The 21,246-nt window shown below is 51.3% G+C and overlaps 4 protein-coding genes across 4 annotated transcripts; 1 reads left to right on the top strand and 3 right to left on the bottom strand.

Moving 5' to 3' along the window:
• Window positions 1-20: 20 nt before the first annotated feature.
• LOC120900476 (NADH dehydrogenase [ubiquinone] 1 alpha subcomplex subunit 9, mitochondrial) lies at window positions 21-1,792 on the bottom strand. Its single transcript, XM_040307524.1, has 3 exons — window positions 1,628-1,792; window positions 424-1,493; window positions 21-347 (listed from the first exon to the last, which is right to left on the bottom strand). The coding sequence occupies exons 1-3, from the start codon at window positions 1,665-1,667 to the stop codon at window positions 252-254; spliced, it is 1,206 nt and encodes a 401-aa protein (XP_040163458.1). The 5' UTR covers window positions 1,668-1,792; the 3' UTR covers window positions 21-251.
• Window positions 1,793-2,040: 248 nt separating this feature from the next.
• LOC120900474 (polyribonucleotide nucleotidyltransferase 1, mitochondrial) lies at window positions 2,041-4,755 on the top strand. Its single transcript, XM_040307522.1, has 3 exons — window positions 2,041-2,283; window positions 2,350-4,342; window positions 4,410-4,755. The coding sequence occupies exons 1-3, from the start codon at window positions 2,144-2,146 to the stop codon at window positions 4,629-4,631; spliced, it is 2,355 nt and encodes a 784-aa protein (XP_040163456.1). The 5' UTR covers window positions 2,041-2,143; the 3' UTR covers window positions 4,632-4,755.
• Window positions 4,612-18,688, bottom strand: LOC120900473 (cytoplasmic dynein 2 heavy chain 1). The gene is made up of 15 exons (XM_040307521.1): window positions 18,229-18,688; window positions 17,652-18,150; window positions 17,451-17,581; window positions 17,155-17,387; window positions 16,987-17,086; window positions 16,399-16,924; window positions 14,801-16,310; window positions 14,642-14,724; window positions 10,164-14,578; window positions 8,631-10,095; window positions 8,395-8,565; window positions 6,378-8,329; window positions 6,039-6,319; window positions 5,248-5,976; window positions 4,612-5,177 (listed from the first exon to the last, which is right to left on the bottom strand). The coding sequence occupies exons 1-15, from the start codon at window positions 18,263-18,265 to the stop codon at window positions 4,887-4,889; spliced, it is 12,423 nt and encodes a 4,140-aa protein (XP_040163455.1). The 5' UTR covers window positions 18,266-18,688; the 3' UTR covers window positions 4,612-4,886.
• LOC120900477 (multiple epidermal growth factor-like domains protein 10) lies at window positions 18,650-20,594 on the bottom strand. Its single transcript, XM_040307525.1, has 7 exons — window positions 20,449-20,594; window positions 20,232-20,371; window positions 19,947-20,082; window positions 19,678-19,815; window positions 19,260-19,577; window positions 18,824-18,964; window positions 18,650-18,766 (listed from the first exon to the last, which is right to left on the bottom strand). Exons 1-7 carry the CDS (start codon window positions 20,507-20,509, stop codon window positions 18,693-18,695), a joined length of 1,008 nt encoding a protein of 335 aa, XP_040163459.1. The 5' UTR covers window positions 20,510-20,594; the 3' UTR covers window positions 18,650-18,692.
• Window positions 20,595-21,246: the final 652 nt, after the last annotated feature.

Genomic DNA, 21,246 nt, shown 5'->3' with positions numbered 1-21,246 from the left:
GAACGCTTCAAGGCAGTGGGTTTTTAATTTAATCGGGCGATATATTTTTTTGTTACTTTATTTTTGAATTAGTTTTTTTAACGATTTTTTTTACACTTGTGGTAAGGCGAAGGTCTCCAATTCGCACCACAACTCGCGCACAAGTTCGCTCGCTCTACAACTAAGCACAAACGCGCTCGGATCGTTCGTTTTTCCGGGCAGCGCCGGGACGAGAAGGAGGGAGAGAGAGAGGAAGCAAAAGCTTTCTCTTACTACTGGATGTACTGTGGTGGCGTTGGCTTTTCGAACTCATCCAGCTCAGCGTCGTAGTACAGGGCGGCACGGTACGGTCTCAGTTCCCACGGAACCTAAAAAACGAGCATAGGAAACAAAAAGGCTGTAAATATTGCTCTTTAACTCAATTTCCAATTAAACCACATTTACCTGATCCTCCATGTACGTCAGATTAACGCCCAAATCTTCCAGCGTCGGTACGCCCTTCTCCACCTCATCGCTCACGTACTCCCGCTCGACCCGCTCCGTGTGCACGTCGCCGATCGGGAACGACGGCGACACCAGCTCGGTCAGCAGCACCTTCATGCGGAAGGTCGGATCGTAGCGCAGATCGTACCGATAGTATCCCCACCACTTCTCGTCCTTGCGCATCACCTGGTGGAACCAGTCGACCAGCGCGGACAGCTTGTACCGGCGCGGCCCCACCGCCTGGTACGTCTGGCCCTGGCTGTCCGAGTCCTTGATCGCGTTCACGATACCCTGCGCCAGATCGGAACAGTACACCGGCTGCTTGATCGTGCGCTCGCCCTTGTACCACAGCGGCATCGCGCGGAACTGCCGGCGCCAGATGTGCGCGTAGTAGCGCAGGAACCGATCCTCCTGCCCGTAGATGTCCGACGGGCGGAACACGATCGCATCGGGGAACTCCTCCCGCACCGCCAGCTCGCCGTAGTACTTGCTCGCCAGGAACTTGCTGCCCTCCTTAGTGAAGAACGGCTGCGGGTTCGGCGTCGCGTTCAGGCTCGACACGTGCACAAACTTCTCCACGCCGGCTTCGCGCGCAATTCGGGCCAACCGACGGGCCCCGTCCACGTGCACATCCTTGAACGTGAAGTTCTTCGTCTCCCAGTCGCGCCCGACCAGATTGATGACGACGTTCGAGTACTTCACCGCCTTGTAGATCGCTTCCTCGTCGCGCAGATCGTACGGATGGAACAGCACCTGGCCGAGATCGCCGACCAGCTTCAGCCGCATCGCCTCGTAGTGATCCGCCCGGTACGGGATGATGACCTGACTGCCAATTTTGCCCAGCTTGTTGCACACGTAGCGCCCGAGGAACCCGGTGCTGCCGAACACGGTCGCGACGATGCCGTTGAAGCTCGAGCGGCCGCCCGTGCCGCGCTTCATCGCCGCCAGGCTGGTCGTCTTCAGCTTGCGTGGTGCATCGCTGCTGTAGTTCGCCTTCAGGCACACGATACCGAGCAGCCCGGTTTGTTGTTCTGTGTCGGTGAAAGGATGCAGATACGATTAGCCACCCTGGTCAAACAAATTACATAACAAACCGACGGATTGTGTCCCGGAATCGATCCAGCCCGCGGCCAGATCGGTTGGAACATCATCGCCCTGCACTTACTTGCCAGCTGCACCCCATTGACCAGGATCAGAGATGCCATTTTCGGGACGAAAAACCGAATTTACGGTGCCTCTCGAGTCACTTCTTTCGTTTCGGAATCCTTCCCTGCTGTGTTTTTTGTTGGGAAGAAAACTTGCAATCTTCCCCCAGCTGTCAAAATGTCACCGTGCTCTGGTGACGTTTGACGAGCTGACAGTGGAAAGAAATAAAATAAAAATGGAAAATTATATGCTTTTTATAACGGGATGATTGCATAAATATGTTTTTAATTGGGCAATACAAATTTTTAATCATTATTTTCTCCTAAAAATAAAAAAAATCACAATGCCATTTTCAAACGTCTGATCGCGTTGACAGGAGGATGCCGTAAGACGTTTGAAAGAATAATATTTACATCCGCGTGTTGACAGCTTCCTCGCCGGCTTTCGCAAAACCGTGTGCGGCGCCGCACAGATAATTTCGTTACGGGATTTTATTTGTTTATACACGTTCGTTTGGCCGCTGGAAGCGATTAAAATGTTACACAATATTGCAAAACTTTGCCGGTATCGAAGGAAAGTGTTTCACATCCTGCCGCACGTGCGATGCGCCACCCGGAGGCAGCTCAGTACGTCCGCCCTCGAAAGTCCCGAAGTCGATGTAGCTTTAAGCACGGGGTAAGCACAGCATTTTGCACGGAATTGAGCTAACATGTTAATCGAATGGCGTATCACTTTTTGCAGGAGAATACTAAAGATCTCATCAGGGAAGTATGCACGCTTCGCGGACGGATGTTCAGTCGTAACGATCGGCGATACGGCCGTTATGGTGACGGCGGTGGCGAAACAGAAATCACAGAATGCCTCCTTCCTGCCGCTGGTGGTCGATTATCGGCAAAAGTCGGCAGCCGCCGGTCGCATCCCGACCAACTTTCTGCGCCGTGAGCTTGGCCCCTCTGAAAAGGAAATCCTGTCCGCTCGGCTGGTGGACCGCTCGATACGGCCACTCTTTCCCGCCGAGTTTCGCTACGACACACAGATCGTGTGCAATATGCTTGCGATCGATTCGGCCAACCCGCCGGACGTGCAGGCGATCAATGGTGCGTCGGCAGCGCTGGCGCTGAGCGACATCCCCTGGAACGGTCCCGTTGGTGCCGTTCGTGTCGGTTTGGTGGACAACGAAGCGATCATTAACCCCACCCGCAAAGAGATGCAGCTCAGCTCGCTGGATCTGGTGGTAACGGCCACCCGGCAGAATCTGGTCGTCATGCTGGAAGGTCGAGGGAACGTGGTGAACGAAAACGAACTCCGAATGGCGATCAAGAAGGGCACGAAGGAGGCTCAGCTGATCATCAACGGCATCGAGCGGCTGCAAAAGATGTACGGCAAGCCCAAGCGAGCACTGGAACCACTTCCGGCGGTGGACGAAGAGATTCAAAACGCCGTCCAAACGATGTCGGAGATGCGGTTGAGGGAAATCTTCCGTGACTATTCGCACGACAAGTTCAGCCGCGACCAGGCGGTCAGCAAAACGCGCACCGATACGATCGACAAAGTGTGGTCGAGCTTCCCGGCCGCCGACCCCGGTGTAATTTCGGAAACGTTCAACAAGTTCGTGAAGGGTGTGTTCCGTGAGATGCTGTTAGAGGAAAAGCGCCGTTGCGACGGGCGGGGGCTGGACGATTTGCGCAAAATCAGCTGCTCGGTTAACCTGCACAAACCACTGCACGGGTCGGCGCTGTTTCAGCGCGGCCAGACGCAAGTATTCTGCACCGTCGCACTCGATTCGCCCGAGAGTGCTTTGCGGCTCGATCCGATCGCTTCGCTCGACAGTGGGATGCGGTCGAAAAACTTCTTCCTGCACTACGAGTTCCCCCCGTACGCGACGGGTGAGACGGGCAAGATTGGGCCGATCGGGCGCCGCGAGATTGGGCACGGTGCGCTGGCGGAGAAGGGGCTCGTGCCGATCATCCCGAACGAGCATCCATTCACGGTGCGGCTTACTTCGGAGGTGCTGGAATCGAACGGGTCCAGCTCGATGGCGACCGTGTGTGCCGGCTCGATGGCGCTGATGGATGCGGGCGTGCCGGTACAGGAAGCGGCCGCCGGTGTAGCGATCGGGTTGATAACGAAGTATGAAAACAACGACACGAAACACCTGCAAGACTACTGCATACTGACCGATCTGCTCGGCATCGAGGACTACATGGGCGATATGGACATGAAGGTGGCAGGTACGAGGCGCGGCATGACGGCAATACAGGCGGATATAAAGGTGCCCGGCATACCGCTGAAGGTGGTGATGGAAGCGCTGCAGAAATCGATGGAAGCTCGCTTTAAAATACTCGACCTGATGGACGAAACGATCGGTGCGTCGCGCACCGTGCGGAAAGATTGTTGGCCCGTAACGGATCGGCTGGTGATCGAGGCACATCAGCGGGCGAAACTGCTCGGACCGGGTGGCACAAACCTTAGGAGGTTGTATCTCGAAACGGGCGTACAGCTTACTCCGGACGACGAAACGAGCTTCCGGATATTTGCCCCATCCGAAGCGGCCATGCACGAGGCGAAGGAGTACCTGGAGAATCTGCTGAAGGCGGAAAAGATACCGGACCTGGAGTTTGGTGCCATCTACACGGCTCGGATAGTGGAGCTGCGCGATACGGGTGTGATGGTGACGCTGTATCCTTCTATGCCACCGACACTACTCCACAACTCGCAGCTCGATCAGCGAAAGGTAGCTTGCGGACGTTTCAGCATGATCCGTTCAACTCTTTTAATTCTATTTTTTTGGTTCATTTCAGATTGCTCATCCCTCAGCGCTTGGATTGCAGGTGGGTGCAGAAATTCAGGTGAAATACTTTGGCCGTGATCCCGTGTCCGGGTACATGCGCCTATCGCGAAAGGTACTGCAAGGTCCGGCCACTGCCATGATTCGGAATCTCGATCGGCCAGGTGCAGCAGGTGCCACAGCCGGCGCAACAACAAACCCGACGACCAGCGGGGTGGAGGATGTGAAAAGTTAATCTTTACTTGGTGCGGTCAAACTGTGAAACGGGAAAAGAAGTCGTACTGCCGTAGGTAAGAACAAGAGTATCGAAACTAGGCAATAAAAAGTGTACATATTGTAAGAATCAAGTTCGAAACTAACTGCTAAACTGTTTGAAAAACTCACGGTGCAATCACCTTCTGTACCTTTTCCCCTTGCATTGCATCTACAACACTGTCTTTGGTGAACTTCAATAACCCTTTTTTAAATCAATTTCTAAACTTAAACATTACTACTGATAGTTTTCGGGGACAATAAGAGCTATACCAGCTGATATCAGTTGCGTGCTGCTAAATCCCGGTGCAATTTCCATCCCGATCGTACACAGCAGCACATCGCGCGAAATGTTGTTGTACAGCGGTACGGACAGAAGGTCGTCTCGCGTACCCCCCTTGCTAGCGGTAGCCGACCCACGAGGTACATAATTCAGCTCAAACGAACCTGTTGCGTTGATGTCGGGCCCTTGCTGTAAGGCTGACTGTTGGATGGCCAGTTTGTTCTGCTTCATTGTGCCACCATCAATCTAAAACATGGTTTAGAGGGAAGAAAGTGATAACAATTCAATTCGAGAAACATTTCAAACAGTAACTCACCAGCAGTGAAGCCACCATTACTCCCTTCTTTGCGGCACCAGCCGCCCCAAATGTGGCACATAAATGCAACTCCGTAGTGGAAATGGTGGACTGTTTCGATCTGCTCAGCTTCAATGCCGTCAGCATGGCTTCCACGTTGAACAGATGGTTAAAATCGATCTGTTGCACGGCCTGCCGTTCCAGCAACGAGCCATACATACGCTCTGTATTGTTAGTTTTGAAAGAAACCGCTCGCAGATACTCGATAACCGTTTTTGGTCCACTCCATATGCGACGCCACTGTATCGGCACCTGATTGTCGCAGATCGTTGTGAGCAGTGAGCGATCCTTGCTGCTCAGTAGACCTGCATCTTTCAGCGCTATCTTCAGTGCCTGGAAACAGTCGTTGATGGTAGTGTGCAGGTTCCGTGCCACCGTCAGCTCCGAAACGACAAAGATCATCCAAGGATCAGTGCTGTCCCGCGATCGCTCGATGAGTGAGTTCAGCTTGGCAATAAAGCCAGCGGAAGAGCTGTTCGTCGTGGACAGCAGTTTGTTCCACAGACTAACGATGGGTCGTAAACGTTTGTCATAGTTATGAACGGTGCCCGAGGAGAAGTACTGGGAGCGCAGTATTTTCAACGTATTGCGGCAAAAGATGAGATCGCGCGAAGCGTTCGTTGAAGCCGGTATGCCGTACAGTGTTGGGCTGTCCGTATCCGGGAGTTGGTCGAAAGCTTTCACATAATCCTGTTAAATGGAAAGATACGTTGAGTAAAATACTGTACGCCAACGTGACAGACGTTACTAACCTCCACATGGCTGGAGTTGGGCACGGTTATGTTAAGGAACATGGGCTGCCAGCGGCTGGTCATGATCTTCTCATCAATGAACTCTCTGATGAGACATTCCAACCGATTAAAGTCCTGATCATTGTCTATTCTACCGCCGTAGCTAAGCTTCTCGCTTAGCCCTTGCACCAGTGGCCAGGGAATTTTTTGCGTGCTTCCCGTGCCGGCTGCTTCCACGTACTGTATCATGTCCATGGCGGTGCGAAGATCCGCATCGGAGAAGTCATACCGTTTGCTCCAACCTGCAGAGAGAGAGAAGCATTAAAGTTAGTTAAGATGTTAAGATACAACCTTACTCACCCTGCGGAATATACGATCGCCTCTCCTGGATAATAGAATGCAGCAGGAAAAGCCCGACGTACAGCTTGATCGTTTTATAGTCTCGCTTCTTTGTGGTGATGCTTTGCGAGTGCTGCTCGAGCAATAGCTTTAACTTGTACTTCAGTCCGGCGGGAGGTTCATACAACACCTTATTGCATTTCTTCTGGAACGTCTCACCAATGTGTTGATCCGATTCCGACGTTAACCAAAGCCGGAACCCATCTGCCAGGGAAATCGTTTTCAGCGCATCATCCAACGTGGTGGACAGAAACTGTGGCACTGTATGTACGTTCTTGATGCAGATCCAGCTACCCGTGTTGGCTGCATCTTTCACCATCTTGAGCGCTTCCATTTCCTGCCCCTTGCCGATCGAGAACTCACCGTACTTCGTCAAACCGACGCCGGGACATTGGCGGGCATGGTCACGGATTTCCTCCGAAGGATCCATCCCGGAGGCAGTAACCAGTAGCAGAGGTTCCGCTGGGGTCGACTCCTCCGCAAGAATTTTTATTGACGGACGGGTACTGTACAGACTCTTCACGCCTAGCATATTGCGCACGGATCGGTGGATGGTTTTGGTGAGCAAATCGGGCCGCAGTACTTGCGCGATCAGTATCTGCTGGAACTCAGTCAACGAAACAGGGGCGATGGCTTCGTCCGCTTCGGTGTACTTTCTCCAGGCTGGTTCATTTTCTAGCTCAAGACGAGCAAAAAGGTCTGGATGTAACGCTTGCAGGGCTACTACCTTACCAGCAAGCTCAGATCTAATCCATCGGGGACTCTGTCCATCGTGGTTGGATGATGCGTCCAGGTTGGTGAAGTTGTGCACAAACGACTCCCATTCCCGCTCGGGGAGCAACTCCGGAAAGGCTTGCTTGCACACATTCAGCCCTAGAATGATCTGTTCGTCCTTGGGGATGCTTCGACTCAGAAGCGAAAACACTCTCCGTACGAGGATCTTGTACAGTTCGTCCTGTGCCGCATGCTTGTCATTATCAATCACGCTCAGAAATATTGAAACATACTTCCCAACGTTCATGGCATAGAAGCGGCGTAGTCCCATGTAAAGTGTAGCGGCCAGCTCACTCAGCGCCGTTCGCTGCGTGTAGTGCTCCATGATTGTGTCTCGGACGTGCGTAAACTCCTCCAGAGCCTTCTCAATCGCAGCCGCACTGCCCTTAATGCTATTCAGAGTATTCAGCAGTGGTTCATTCTTCAAAATATCGCCCTGAGCGGAGGAAAGCTCCTGCAGTAGTTTATCCTGCAGGTTGAGCTTCTCCTTCATGAGCTTACCCTCCTCCTGTAGCAACTCGGTACGTTTGCGCTCAATTTCAGGCTGCTTTGTCTGTACCCATCTGTACGTCAGCACGTCCGTCAACCCCGCGGTCGTCGTGGTAAACCTGAGTGTCATCAGCTGGGCACTCAGCTCTTCATCCAGCGCAAGCGTTTCGTTTTGTGTAATCAGTATCAGCTTAAAGTCGTCGTGCAGATCCACCGTCTTGTTGCCCACGTGGAGCAGCTTCTTATTGAAGTGGCTCTGTACCGCGGTGCAGAACAGTGACAGCAGTGGCGCCTGGATGGCGTTAACGTTTTTTACGATCAGCACCTTGCCGAAACGTACTGCCAGCTCTAGACTGTAGGCGAACCGGTCCGCTCCTTGGCTCGTTAGCTCGTACGTACGGTTCAGATAGGTGAGATAGTTCGTTAGCCATTGCTGACCGTACTCGGATGGATCAATTAGTAGTGGGGTTGGGGTGGAAAAGTAGGAAAGGGAGAGGAATTTAACTAGCATTGCTGCGTTTTCGCGATACTGCTGGTCTGCCGTTAGGCCCATGCTTTCCCAGATGATCTTGTCCTGGTTGGTGATCAGTTGCTGGTCCAAGCTGAACGGGGGCAAGTTCGTTACGTCGGATAGCTTTGTCATGCAGGATCTTAAAGGAAGAAACAGGAAGTTAAATTTCCAACGTCAAATCTTAATTAAGTTCGAACGGCTTACCTTCGCTCCTCGAGACTCATCTGCGAAAGCTGAGTTATGTTCAGCGCAGTCATAAAGCATCGCCCATCGAGGTGAGTGATCGCATCGTTCAAGTCATCCAGCTCCCTACTCCAGCTGGTGTACTCGCTGTTGAGGTTTTGTACCAGTATTTCGGCCGTATGGAGTGTGTTTCTGTAACGAGAAGATTTGTGTGGCTATAAAAACATGCAAGATTCAATCGAATGTTCACGTCCTACTTTGCTTCCTCCAGCTTTATCTCTAGCATAGCTGCTTCTTGCGTGTACACGTTCAACTGCTCCGACAAGCTGCGGACGGTATCGTTCACATTGTCCAACCCACTGGACAATGATTGCATGTCCGCCTCGGCCTGGTCTAGGTTCTCTTTCAACAGGTTCTGCTCCCGCTCCAGTGGTTTAATGCTCTGCATCACCTTCGCGTACTTTACATTCGCTATGACCCACGCCGCAAGGGGAGCTGCCGCAGCCGACGCACGCTTGGCATTGCGCTGTTCGTATGAGTCCGCCTTTGCCTGCAGTAGTTTCTCGACGGACGCGCAGTTTTCCGGACTGATGCGGGAAGGATCGAGTGACCGGATGTCCTCCTTTACCCCACGCTTGGCCAGAAACGTTTTCATGCTATTCCAGGACGTATCCCGGATGCCCATCAGCCGCAGCACACCCTCCAGTATGTCGCGAACAATCTCGGGCGGCGCTCGAAGTGAACGTATTTCTGATAAGGCCTCTGTTTTGATCTGACCCACAGCAGCGCTGGCCTCGCGCAACGTTGGCTCCACCAGGCTGAGTTCCTCCTCGATGGCACGCTTTCGCTCAATCAGCTTTTCGCTGCTCTCTTGCGCCTGACGCTGCAGCTCGAGCAATTCCGTTTTCTTGTCGTTTGCCGAGCTCATCGTGTTGGAGATCATATCCAGCGATTGGTTTGCAAGTTTGCGCTTCTCTGCCAATGCTTGCTGTTTTTCTTGGGCTACGATTTTCAGCTGCTCCACCACTCGGTGCGTTTCTGAGAGTTTGTCCACGCCAATCTGGATCTTTGCTTTGTACTGTTCTTTTTTAGCCTTCTCCTGGCCGTACAGATGGAAATAGGAACGGATTAAATGGATACGCCGTAGAGGGGAACGGCTCCAGCTGGAGATGTCTACATCGATCAGATCGTTAAAGTACACGGGCAGAGGAGTGAGAAGTGAGTTGGGTTCTTGGTGGGATTTTTGCACCGTATCTCCGACTCCTCCAATGGTGGTCAGATAGGTACGGAGATCGTCCGCCCTGGAAACGGCTTCCGACAGTATCCAAACCATTTCAGATTTCTGGTGTAATGCTGGATAGCTTTCAAACAGCGATCGGACGGTGGGTGACTCTGACTCCAGGATCACCACCAGATGAAAGTTTGATCGCAGCCGCTGTATGAAATAAGCCGAGAGAGACATCTGGAACGACTCTAGAGCAGCTTGTGGCTTCAGTGGAGCTGCAATAAACTCGCCCATAGAATAGTGGCGTGACATTTGAGGGAATGCTACCCGTACATTGAGCATGGTGCAGGCCGTGTAGAGCGCTTGGAGACGTCCAGAACCTGCACGTCCAATCATGACAAGGTTCGCGTACGGGCGTGATAAGGCTCGAGCTATTGAGGCGATCGTTTCACAAAAGGCGACACTCATCGGTACGTCAATGAGAACATTTTCAGCATCTAAAGAAGAGACGATTATAATTATGATAACAGCTTTTCTTGAAATACAACACCAGCGAAATACTTACTACAAATAGTAATGCTATGATCGACCATACTATGCCATTGTTCGGCAGATATCATCTGCATATCGCCTCTTCGCTGAGCACCTTCTTTCGGAACAAACAGCTCACCTTGCTCCAGCCGTTCCAGCATGCGGAACTCATCGCGAATAATGTCCTCAAACTGCTCCCTATCCTCCGCCGTAACTAAACGGTCGCGGAAGATGCGGCAGCACTCGTAGAGCAGTGCTTTTCCAAAGTTTTCCTCCGTGTAGAACAGTAGGCCCGATATCCACTTCTCGATAAGCTTCGGCGTGAAGCGGTAGTGCGTCGCCTCACCGGGCGGAAATTGCTGATTGATCTTGACGTACACGTTGATGATGGATCGTACTAGATCGTGTAGCTTTAGACGTGTTGTTCCTTTCACCAGCTGATTATAAACGGGGAGTAGAATGCTTCGCACGATGCTTTCCATATCCTGCTCGTTTGGTTGTCCAAATCGCACCAAACGACAGATCGAGAGGAACCTTGGAGAGAGTGTGATCTTCTCAAGGTCCGTCACCGAGGCACACACTTGCACACCGCTCACACTTATCCACTCCACACCATCGGAGTAGAACCCGTGACGATGGATAAGCTGCAACAGCAACTCCACCACTTCACAGGTACCCCACGCATCCACTGTGCAGAGATCGATATTCTTCAAGTACAGCACGATGCGGGAAAAGTTGGGACGATATTCCTTTCCCTTAACGGTCGTTACGATCAGTGAGTTTTGCTTGAGCGTGTAGAGAATGTTGGCAGTGGTTAGCTGTGCGCTACAGTTGATCGTAACGAGCTGATAGCCACTGAACTCGCTCACGATCGTCTGTAGTAGCAGGCTCTTGCCATTACCACTCGGACCGACCAGTAGCGCCACGTAACGTTCTTTCGAAGCGATGATATGCTTCAGCAAATCACTGTTCAGCTTCATCAGCGGAGTTCGGACGAGCACGTTGACGTAGGTCCCATTTTCGATCGACGCTCCCGTTATATCATCCGTACTGTACAGCTCGATCATGTCCCGGAAGCTGTTGTAATAGTGATACTCCGCCACGGCACTGTCGGTAATTGCAATATCTGCCCAAGCGTACACCTGGTTGGAGAGGGTATTCTTTGCGGCCATGCTGAGCACACCATTCAAGCCGCAAAGTAGATCAGCACAGAACTGATCCGTGTTTTTAATGCCTTCGATCGCAACAAGCACTGACTGGGCGAGACTAACCAACGAGTAACCGGCAGGTCGTTCGTGATGCTCCTCAATCCAGTCGATCGCACGGTAAAGTTGTTGATCGAAGTAAGACTTCAGGAGATCACCCTGTGGATTTCTTGCCAACCAACCTGATACGATCAATTGATAAGGAAGATCTTCTGCGTTCAGATTAATAATACCCATGCGAGATATTGTTGCCGGTGATGCCGTCGAAAGATCGTGCGTTTCAAAGATGAAGTTAACGTTACTGCCGAACTGGATGCGCCAGCCAGAGGGTAGTGTTAGGAGACGATTGTCGTCCAGCACCGAGTTGAGTGCCTCGATCCACTCCGGATCGACATCACCGTCGCAGATGATCCACGAGGTAACGTTACGACTTTCCGCATTAACTGCCACCGCCATCGAAGTCAGTACACCGTCCGTCCACTGGCGTGTGTCCGGATCGAGCCGTCCGAGCAGCTGCACTCGGCTCATTGACTTCGGTGAGATCGTGTGGATGCGTATGATCTGTCCTTGTGCAATCAGTGCCTCCTTCAGCAGCGCGATGATGGTCGTTTTGCCTGATTGGGGCGGTCCAATCACGACCACTCCCATGCGTTTTTGCAGTTGAGCCTGAAGCTCCAGACACTTCTCCACCTGGCGGTCGTTCTGCTGGTGGCCGAGTGTCGAGAATGCGTCCAGAATTTTCGCCCGCAACTCCGCGTTTGCGCTCGGTTCAATCGGAACGCCCGGGAACACGTTGGTGAGCAGCACATCGAATCGTTTTGCGTCGAATATTGTAAGTCGGCACATAAGGTTCGCTCGAATCACGTTCACCACTACCGCTGCCTCTTGGGCATATTCGCGTGACTCCCCGTCGATGGATTTCAATGCCCGACCACAGGCCAACAGTACTGCTTTAAGCTCACGCAGTCCCCAATCGTAGTGCCGCTGGCGGGAGAGAATCTTCTGCGATAGCTCAAACAACTCCACAATCTGTACTCCGAGGCGATCGGCATGCTTGAAACCCTCAACGAACAGTGTGACGCGTGCGATTTGCTGTGGCCTCGGAGCTTGCATAGCGATCGGGCGAAACAGTGCCTGAAGATTGAGTGGGAGCTGTTGTCGACCACCGTACTCCTCCCCGGCCGGATTGAGCGTCACAAACACGCAACAGTGTTGATCCAGTGGGAGCGTTTCACCGCCCATTGTCACTTCCGCTTGCTTGTCTTTCAGGGCACGTTGGAGGGGTTGGATAAGCATCGAAATGGAGGATAGCGTTGCTTCCTGAAGTCGATTAAACTCGTCGAAACAGCCCCAAGCACCGCACCGTGCCAGCCCGGAAAGGATGAGTGCCATGGCGGCCGTATCGATGTTTTCGTCGCAGTTAAACACCAGTACCAACCGGCCGAGCATGGCACCGAGCGACTTGACGCACTCTGTCTTACCTGTACCGGCAGGTCCGAATGGGTTGCCACCCAGTCCGAGTTGCATTGCTTGCGTCAGGATGAGGTAACAGTTGTGAGCGAGCGATGTGTACACCAGCTTGGCGTAATTCCCCAAGAATTCGTACGAATAGCGGAACTCAGCGTACACCATACGAACGGTAACGTTCGCTTTGCCATCAGCATAGAACTTGAGCTGCTGCAGCCAATACCAGTCGCTCACGTTTGTTACATTGTGCGCCAGGAGGTAGTCGACCGTGGTCTGCTGGTACACAAGATCTATTAGAAGTGATCGTAGCTTGATGCCTGTGAGTGGATTTTCGCACTGCTGTAGCATCGTCGAGTACTTGGATATTTCGTTCTGCACGTGCTGCTTGAGGTTCGCTAGCTGCATTCCAATGATTGCCTTTTCGGTGCGTTTGGTGAATGAGATCGAGTTGGCCAGGCAAATGATCTGCATAGGGTAGCGTTCGATCGTGGCAGAATCAAGCGAATCGGTTAGCTGTAGACATTGCGCGAGGAATGTCTTTAGTGTGTCCTTGATTTTCTCCACCAATACATTCAACCAATCCTCAACGGGAACTCCCTGGATCGTGATTGAATCCTCCAGCCGCAGTTCGTCTCCTTCCTCGCTAGCGAAACCAATCACCCTTGAAGAGCTCTCATCCAGCACCAACCTGTATATCCCGGGAAACAGTTTCCTGATATGCTTCTGCACGATGCTCTCCTTCGATGACTGCCCTAGCAGCTCCAGCAGATCATCGTCCGACAAGAAGTAAAACCGCGAAAATGCATTCCGCTTCGCTTTGATGTACGCACTCAGCGCATTCTGACAGCGTGCGATCTGTCCCTGCAGCGTTTCAATGATCGACAGCACATTGTTGATCTTGTTCACCGACACAACCCGCGGATCGTCCGCAATCTCCTTCATGATATAGCGAAAGTTTTTGTCGATGCTTCGAAACACGGCTTCCTCCTTCTTTAGCGTCCCTACGCCAAAGATCGGCTCCAAGTAGATCCAGCGCTTCTGGATCTGGTTCAGGTGCGTCACGATGTAGTCGAGATTGTTCAGCTTCTCCTCCCATACGTCCGCCTGGTCGGAGAATGACTCGAACGAGGCCGAATTCTTGGCCGACTGAAGTAGGAACTGATTGTCGCCTATTTTGTTCAGCGTTTCCACGTAATCTTTAATCAGCTTCAGAGCAGCACCCTTGGAGTCAGTATAGTCGATCAGTTTGAGCATGGCTGTGGCACTCCACTGCTCCAACTCCACAATGGCCTGCCGGATGACGTGCTCCGAGGCAGCACCGCGTACGATCGCCTGTATTTCGGAGGCTAGATCCTGCAACTTTTCACTTGCTCCCAGGACATCACCCAGGCAGAGGTCGTGTTGGGATTTGGAATCGATCGACAGCATCATGCATAGCTTGGCCCAGTGCTTTTCGATTAACGCGTCCGATTGCAGTGTGGTCAGTACCGGCAATGCACCCTTGTAGCGCTCTATAGTTGTGTTAATGCGAGCACTAGCCACACTACCAGCAACCTGTCCAGCAGTTGGTTTTTCCCATCGACCGAGAAAATCGGTCAACAGATGGGGTCGTCGACGATAGATTGTCCACTCTTCGTTTGCGACGGTGTCGTAGTCGTTGAGGAATTCGTTGAAAATGTCCCAATTCTTGCCCTGCTCCGTAATGTCTTGTTCCAGCTTAGCAAATATCTCATTAAACTCCTTGGGAACGGTTATGTTGAACTTTTCCGTTTGTTTGCTGTCATGAAAGAAAGAGGATGATCAGAAAACAAATCTTCAATATCTCAACTCTCGAACTTACTTGAGCGTTTCCCGTTTGGTGAGTATCTGTTTCCATTGTGTTTGACGCTCACGGAAAAGCGACATGTCAGCATTTTCGTTTGTCTGTAAGTTATTGGAGCACCGGACAGAATTGGAAATTGGAGCACCCAGTTCGTAAAAACTAACCAACTAATCTTACCTCCAAATCTCTGATAGTAGACTCCCACCGGATCGAGAACTTTTCCGCCTCATCGTTCAGCTCGTTGATCTGTCTCAATATATTCTCCTTAATAATGTCCAACCGGCCTTGCAGCAACGTCTGATGATTGTCAATCAGTGGCTGCAGCTGGTTCCACTGCAACAAAATTCCGCCCAGTGCCGACACTCGCTCCTTGCACCATCCTGCCAAGCAAGAATCCTTTCCCTGCAGCGCCTTCATCAGCTCGCTCATCTTCGGCAGCTCGTGAACGATCTTCTCGTACTTTGCGCTCGATTCAGCAATACCCAGCTCATCCTGTGGTATATTCTGCAGCACACCGAACGAGTACGCCAGGTACTCCTGTATTTCCGCAATGCTGTCCAGAATCGACGTCCGCAAGCTCCCCGCCAACGCTTCCCAGTACCGCCGACTAAGCGCATCAATATCACTGCACAGCGGCGCATAGCTCACCACCAAACAATCAATCTCCTTCTCGCGCTCCTGTATCCGTGCCAACTGCTGGCTGAACCGCTTACAGGCACGGAAATTGTTATCCCAGTGCTGCCAGCTCGTACAGTGCACCGTGCAGAGCTGCTCCAGATCCACCATCCCGAGCGCCACAAACGGTAGCCAGCTGTCCCGGAACTCCACCAGCTGCCGGAACACAATTTCTGCCTTCTCGTACAGCACACCGAAGTGCTGATAGTTGCGATCGATCATCGTTTTGAACAGTGCGCCACCCTGCTCGGAAAGGCCCTTAAAGTTGACCGGCTTTTCGACGAACCGGCGTACCTGCGAGTAGTACTTGGAGCGAATCTCTTCCAGCGACGGGCGGAACTGGATGCGCTGCTGGCGAAAGATCAGATCGACGTGTATCTCCGGCAGCTTCTGGTGCACATCCAGCAGACCTACAATGTACTGGTATTCGAGCACCTTGTACAGTTGGTGGTCCCAGTGCAGCTTGAAAGGGTTCAGATTGCCATATCCCTGTCGCTCCATGCTCGTAACGATCTCGCGTAGGTTGCGCATTTCCTCCTTCCAAACATTCGCTTGTCGGATGAGATCCGTGTCCATCAGCTTCAGGATCGCTTTCCGTGCCTGCTCGTGATGTCCGGTGAGCTGATTGTTGTCCTTCAGCAACCGCTTGACCGATTCCTGCAGTGCGTCGATGTACCGCTCGACCGATTCTTCCTCACTCCAGCAAACCGACTCGCTCTTGACTAGCTTCGAAAAGTCCATCGCATTCTTCAGCATGATCGGCCTGATGCAGGGCACCATCAAGCCACCGATCGTGTTGTGAAAGGTGGCCACTTGCTGCAACCGCCGGGCATGCGCCACAAACCGCATCGAATGCGATACATTGCGCTGAATCTCCGGCGTGTGTTTCAATCCGAGATTCTGCAAATGGCGCGCCTCATCGATGAAGGTGACCAGTTTCGGCCCGAACGTAACCTTCATGAGCTGATTGTCCGATTTGTCGAACACGACCACCGGTTGGTTTTCTCGCAAGCTGGGGGAGAAATTTCAAAGGGCGCGGAAGCTTTTTGATTAATGATTACCCATCAATCCGAGAGAGAAAGAAAAGGTGTGTTACCCACCTCAGCACACCATCGCGTATGGCCATCATGGAGTTCTCGGTCCACGTTTCAAAGTTACCCCGGACGAGGGCGCGCATTTCCTCCTTGAACTCGCCGATGCGCTTCAGCGCTTCCGCGTACCCATCCCGATCGCGACACAGGGCCGCAACGATCGATTCGAGCTGCTGCAGCTCATCCTCCACCACCCGGTAGCAGCGCGTTTCGGCCACGATCGGTGTCACGTTGCTTTCTGTGAAGTTTGTGGTGGTGAGCAGCTCCCGCAGCTCCCGTATCATCGTATCGATGCTGCGGAACACTTGATTGCGCTCGGCTGCGAGCGTTTCCAGGATCAGGGGACGGGTTAGAATTTCTTTGTAGCGATTAAAAACCATCACCGTGTGGCGGGGATTGCCACCGGTTTCCAGTATCTTCTGTTGCAGTATGAAGGCCGCACTTTCGTCTATCTTGGCGAGGGCGTGCTCCATTTTCGCTTTTGCCGTTTCCCACCGCTTGTTGCCGAGCGGGGTAAGATCGTAGATGTTTATTCCTGGAAATGAAGATCCAGGAATTTTAATTGATTCTAATAGGAAGTTTGGGAAGGTTTGTTACCATGAAAAGGTAATGCCACTTCATTGGCCAACGGGAAGTATTTTTCACTTTCAAAGAACAATGCGTACAGTAGATCCTTCACGTGGCGAATATCCAAAATCTGTAGGAAATAAACCATACGTCGCATCATTACTGGAGCAATCCAGGAACGCTTCTCACTGTACGTACCTCTTTGTATCTTGTTTGAAATTTGGTCAACAGCTTCGAACGATACGGTTCCCCCAACCAGGGATGGGGCTCATAGTTGGGCCAGAACAGGCGTGTCAAGGAATCGAAAGTTTGTATCCAGGATTCGAGCGTTTCCTTCACGTGACCTATCGCATCGTCCAGCGAAACCGTCCCAATGTCCCACATATCCAACTCGGTCAAATGTTCCGTACAGGAGGTAACGACACGAACGGCTGAAAATATAAAGCACAATCGTTGGAAGCTCTTGCCATGCCCACCAAAACATGCAAACCTACAGATCATATCGAAGATACTACACATCCGGTTCTGTGGGTAATGGTGTGGCAGGCGCCATATCTCGTCCAACGCCGACTGACACACATCGATCATTTCGTCCAGCTTGCTCAAACTCATCGCCTCACTTTCACTGGAATTCAATACATCAAATGAAAAGCTCATGAAAATTCTTGTCCACAGGAAAGTTCTCCGCTTCGTACCCAAACTGTTCGCTTATGCGCTCCAAAATAGTGGCGAACGATCGGGCCGCTTCCCGATCCGATTTCGTCGGTAGCATCTTCGTTTTGTGTATCCAAAAGCTAACCTCATCGTGCAGCGAAAGGATGCCCGACTCGGTCAGGCCCAGCGAAAGTCCCAGGCTGGAGTGCAGGTTCTGCAGCAGCGTCCGTATCTCTGCCGGATATTCACACTTCTTAAGGATGTAGGGCGAAAAGACACGCTGCAGCGAGTTGTAAATGGACTTGGCCAGTCCACCCTCCAATGTTAGCAGACCAATTTTGGCCGCTCCAGTGTGACCACTAAAGTCTAGGTTGGGAATTTTGTAAAACAGCAACCCGTACTGGTTCTCCACGGGGACGCTGTTCTGCAGCAGCACCTCCCCATCCACGGTGACGGCCGCCAGCACGGTAACATCCTCGTTGTCAAGGAACTCGTTAATGACGTCACCGTTCTCCAGTGTCGTCACACCGAAGAACTCAACTGCAGGCGGAAAGCAACACGGGATTGGCATGATAAAAGCGCTATTTCCCACAAAGTATCACACACGCCGCCACTTACCACAAGCGTTGTAGATGAATTTATATCGATTGGACATTTTTTTGGTGTAATTTGTACATTTATTTCACGTAATTAGGACACTTTTTCGGCAGCGTAACGTTCTTGCATTCAGCAATTGACAGGTACTGTGAAGAAAAGCGCCTTTGTTGTCCCTCGCCGGTTACCATAGTGACTGGTGTCCCCGGAACGGCAACACGGAAATTAAATCCCTGAAGGAGGGTGTGGACATGGGAAGGAAGTTCAGGACCTTTGTTTACGAACGGCTTTCGGGGGTTGTTGGCGGTAAACAACAGGTGGTTCCATTGGGTTTCCCTAGGCAACGGAGTGGTATTATTTCCGCACTCGACCGTGAACCAGGACATTAAAGGAGTAATGTTTGAGGAAAAACAAACTATGAAACGAAGATAAATATAAAGAAATAGAGAATACAAATATCACATCAAGAACAGCAAGATCTCTCTTTTTTATGACATTGCGCGCAAAAAGACACCGATGACGACAAATAACAGCGTTGATGGTACGATGATTACTCCGGTATCTGAAAAGGGGTTAACATTGTGTAACAATCTTATTTGAATGTCTGTAATCTACTTACTAGCCTTGTAGCAGATGTTGTTCTTTTCCACGAATCCGGTCAAACAGACGCACGCGTTCATGTAACATTCCATCGACTGTTCGTGCGGTCCGACGTGGAATTGGTAGCAGTTTTGGTCGTCATTGCAGCTGTCTCCGTGTACTGAAATGTAAATTTAAGGAAAGGAAATCAGATAAACCTTCCATCTGATAATGTTTGATGTAATTTTAATCGCTTCAACAAAGCGAGCGATTACTTCACAGCACCGTCAAAACATTGCGTCAGAACAGCCGTCAATTTCAGATCCACATGTAGGAGTGTGTTATTACTTCACAAATTAATCGCCCCTTAGCTCATCTCTTAGATTTAGCGATCTCTAAAACTTTGATGAAAAAGCGCATTTTCTCTCTTCCCGCATCCACCATCTGTAATGACCACCTTGCCCCCTTGTACCTACCGATTTTTCGCTCGCAAACATTCTGTACCGTCTGCTGGCCGGTGGTGGCGTTCGTCACCGGGAGCGGGAACTGGAAGTGATTGCTATCGCAGCCGCATCGCTCCCGATAGCAGATCGAGCCGACCCCGAGCGAGGCAATGCACTGGTTCGTGTCGGTGCAAGGTTGATCGAGTGCGGCCACCGCCAGGCAGCTACTGTTGGTCGCATCTGCCACAAAGTCGACGCCGCACAGGCATTGTCCGGCGTGGCACACCGAGTTGGCCGTCCCGTTCGCACACTCGTCATCCGCTGCGCAAGGCTTCGTGAGGTTAGCAACCGCTGGGAGAGAGGAGGGGAGGAAAGACAAAAAACAATAACAATACACGTGCAGAGATGAAGAGACGTTGATCGATCTGTGGCATCACACTGTTACACGCACCTATGATAGAGCGGCAGGCACCCTCGTGAAGCACAAAGTGTTCCTGACACTGGCAAACCTGTTCCCGGCAGTCGGCAAAGTGGTCGTGGTTCGAGCACTGCTCGTTATTCTCGCACTCGCCACCCAGCTGTACCGATTCTGGTGACGTGCACAGGAAAGCAAGGGCATCCGAATGAAACGAGACAACCAATGAAAAAAGCAAGCGATAAGTAAGGTTAGGGACATCCCCAAGCGCGCGTGTGTGGCACGCGTACGCCGGCGGGACTTACTGTAGACGCACTTCCTGTCCTCCCGGCTCGGGAGAAACCCGTCCTTGCAGATGCACCGGCGCGTTTGCTCGTGGCAGAACGAATTCGCTACCTGGCACGGACATTGACCACCGATGTGGTTCGACACTCGGTTAACCTTCACGCGAGGGCGAAAAATGGGATACACGCAGAGGGAGAGAGAGAGAGAGGGAGAGATCGTACGATCGATCAGCAAACCTAGGCATCAGCCGGTGTTTGATTGGGAATAAACGAGAGGGATACGAGTAGCAAGGTCACGCTACTTACCAGCGGCCGGCACTCGGTGGCATTGCCGTTCTGGGACAGGTCAGTGCACCGGCAGTGCTCCTCGATGCACGTGGAGTTAACAGTCGCGCTGCGAAACGGCTCACAGTCCTGGTCGGTTTCGCACGTCAGCTCCACCAAATCTATCCACGGGATATGAGAGTGGGTCGGGTTTTTACTGAGGCGGAAAAAAGCAACCGAAATAAGCCCTCATACTTACCGCTCGATCGAGCAAAATCAAAAGCGAACACGATCAAGAGCAGCACAGCAAATCGGGCCATTGTGTCACGAGGCAGCAGCGGGCAAGTCCTGTATGCATGCGGAGGAGCTATGGACGACACTGATCATGCCCGGGGTGACCTGTACATCGATTGAGGAGGTCAGTGATTGATCACGATCTTATCGTTTATCAGTTAAAGGCGACAGAAAGGCGTTACGCGTCAACCAGAATGTGTCAAAAAATGTAATTGAAAATATAAAATTTATTTAAAAGCTAAAAACAAAAAACATTTTGTTTTGCAATAACAGATAAACTGGTTCAACAGGTACAGGAAATAACTGGTTGGACGGTCCCCAGTCGGTGGACGGTATTTAGTGGGGAGGGCCATAAATTATGCCACTTAGTTTGTGCCGCCCATCGCCCTTAAAGATACACCGAGGGAACATGCGTGATTGCATCACAATGGTACAACACATGCCTCTCAGTAGGACATATTATTGTTTTAATGTTGTTCCTCGTTTTTTTGTAACTGTGATGCATTTAAAACGGCTTTGCTGAATGATTTTGATTAGCATGTTTGTTAAATAGTTAAAAGGTTTACTAAACAAATGCAAAAGAAAACAAAATCAAAAGGACCTCATAGGTTAGTCTGGTCAGTGATCTGTTCAATCTGATTGGAATATTACATTTTTACTTAAGATTTATTCATTTGTTTATTTATTTTTATTTCAAGGTGCTAACGAAGTGATATGTCAAAATATGTGCCGGAATAATTGAATATATAAACCAACTAAATTG

This window comes from Anopheles arabiensis, chromosome 3, assembly GCF_016920715.1.
Source record: "Anopheles arabiensis isolate DONGOLA chromosome 3, AaraD3, whole genome shotgun sequence".
Taxonomy (NCBI): domain Eukaryota; kingdom Metazoa; phylum Arthropoda; class Insecta; order Diptera; family Culicidae; genus Anopheles; species Anopheles arabiensis.
Note: the sequence above shows the minus strand (reverse complement) of the source record. Positions and strands in the feature narration are given on the sequence as shown.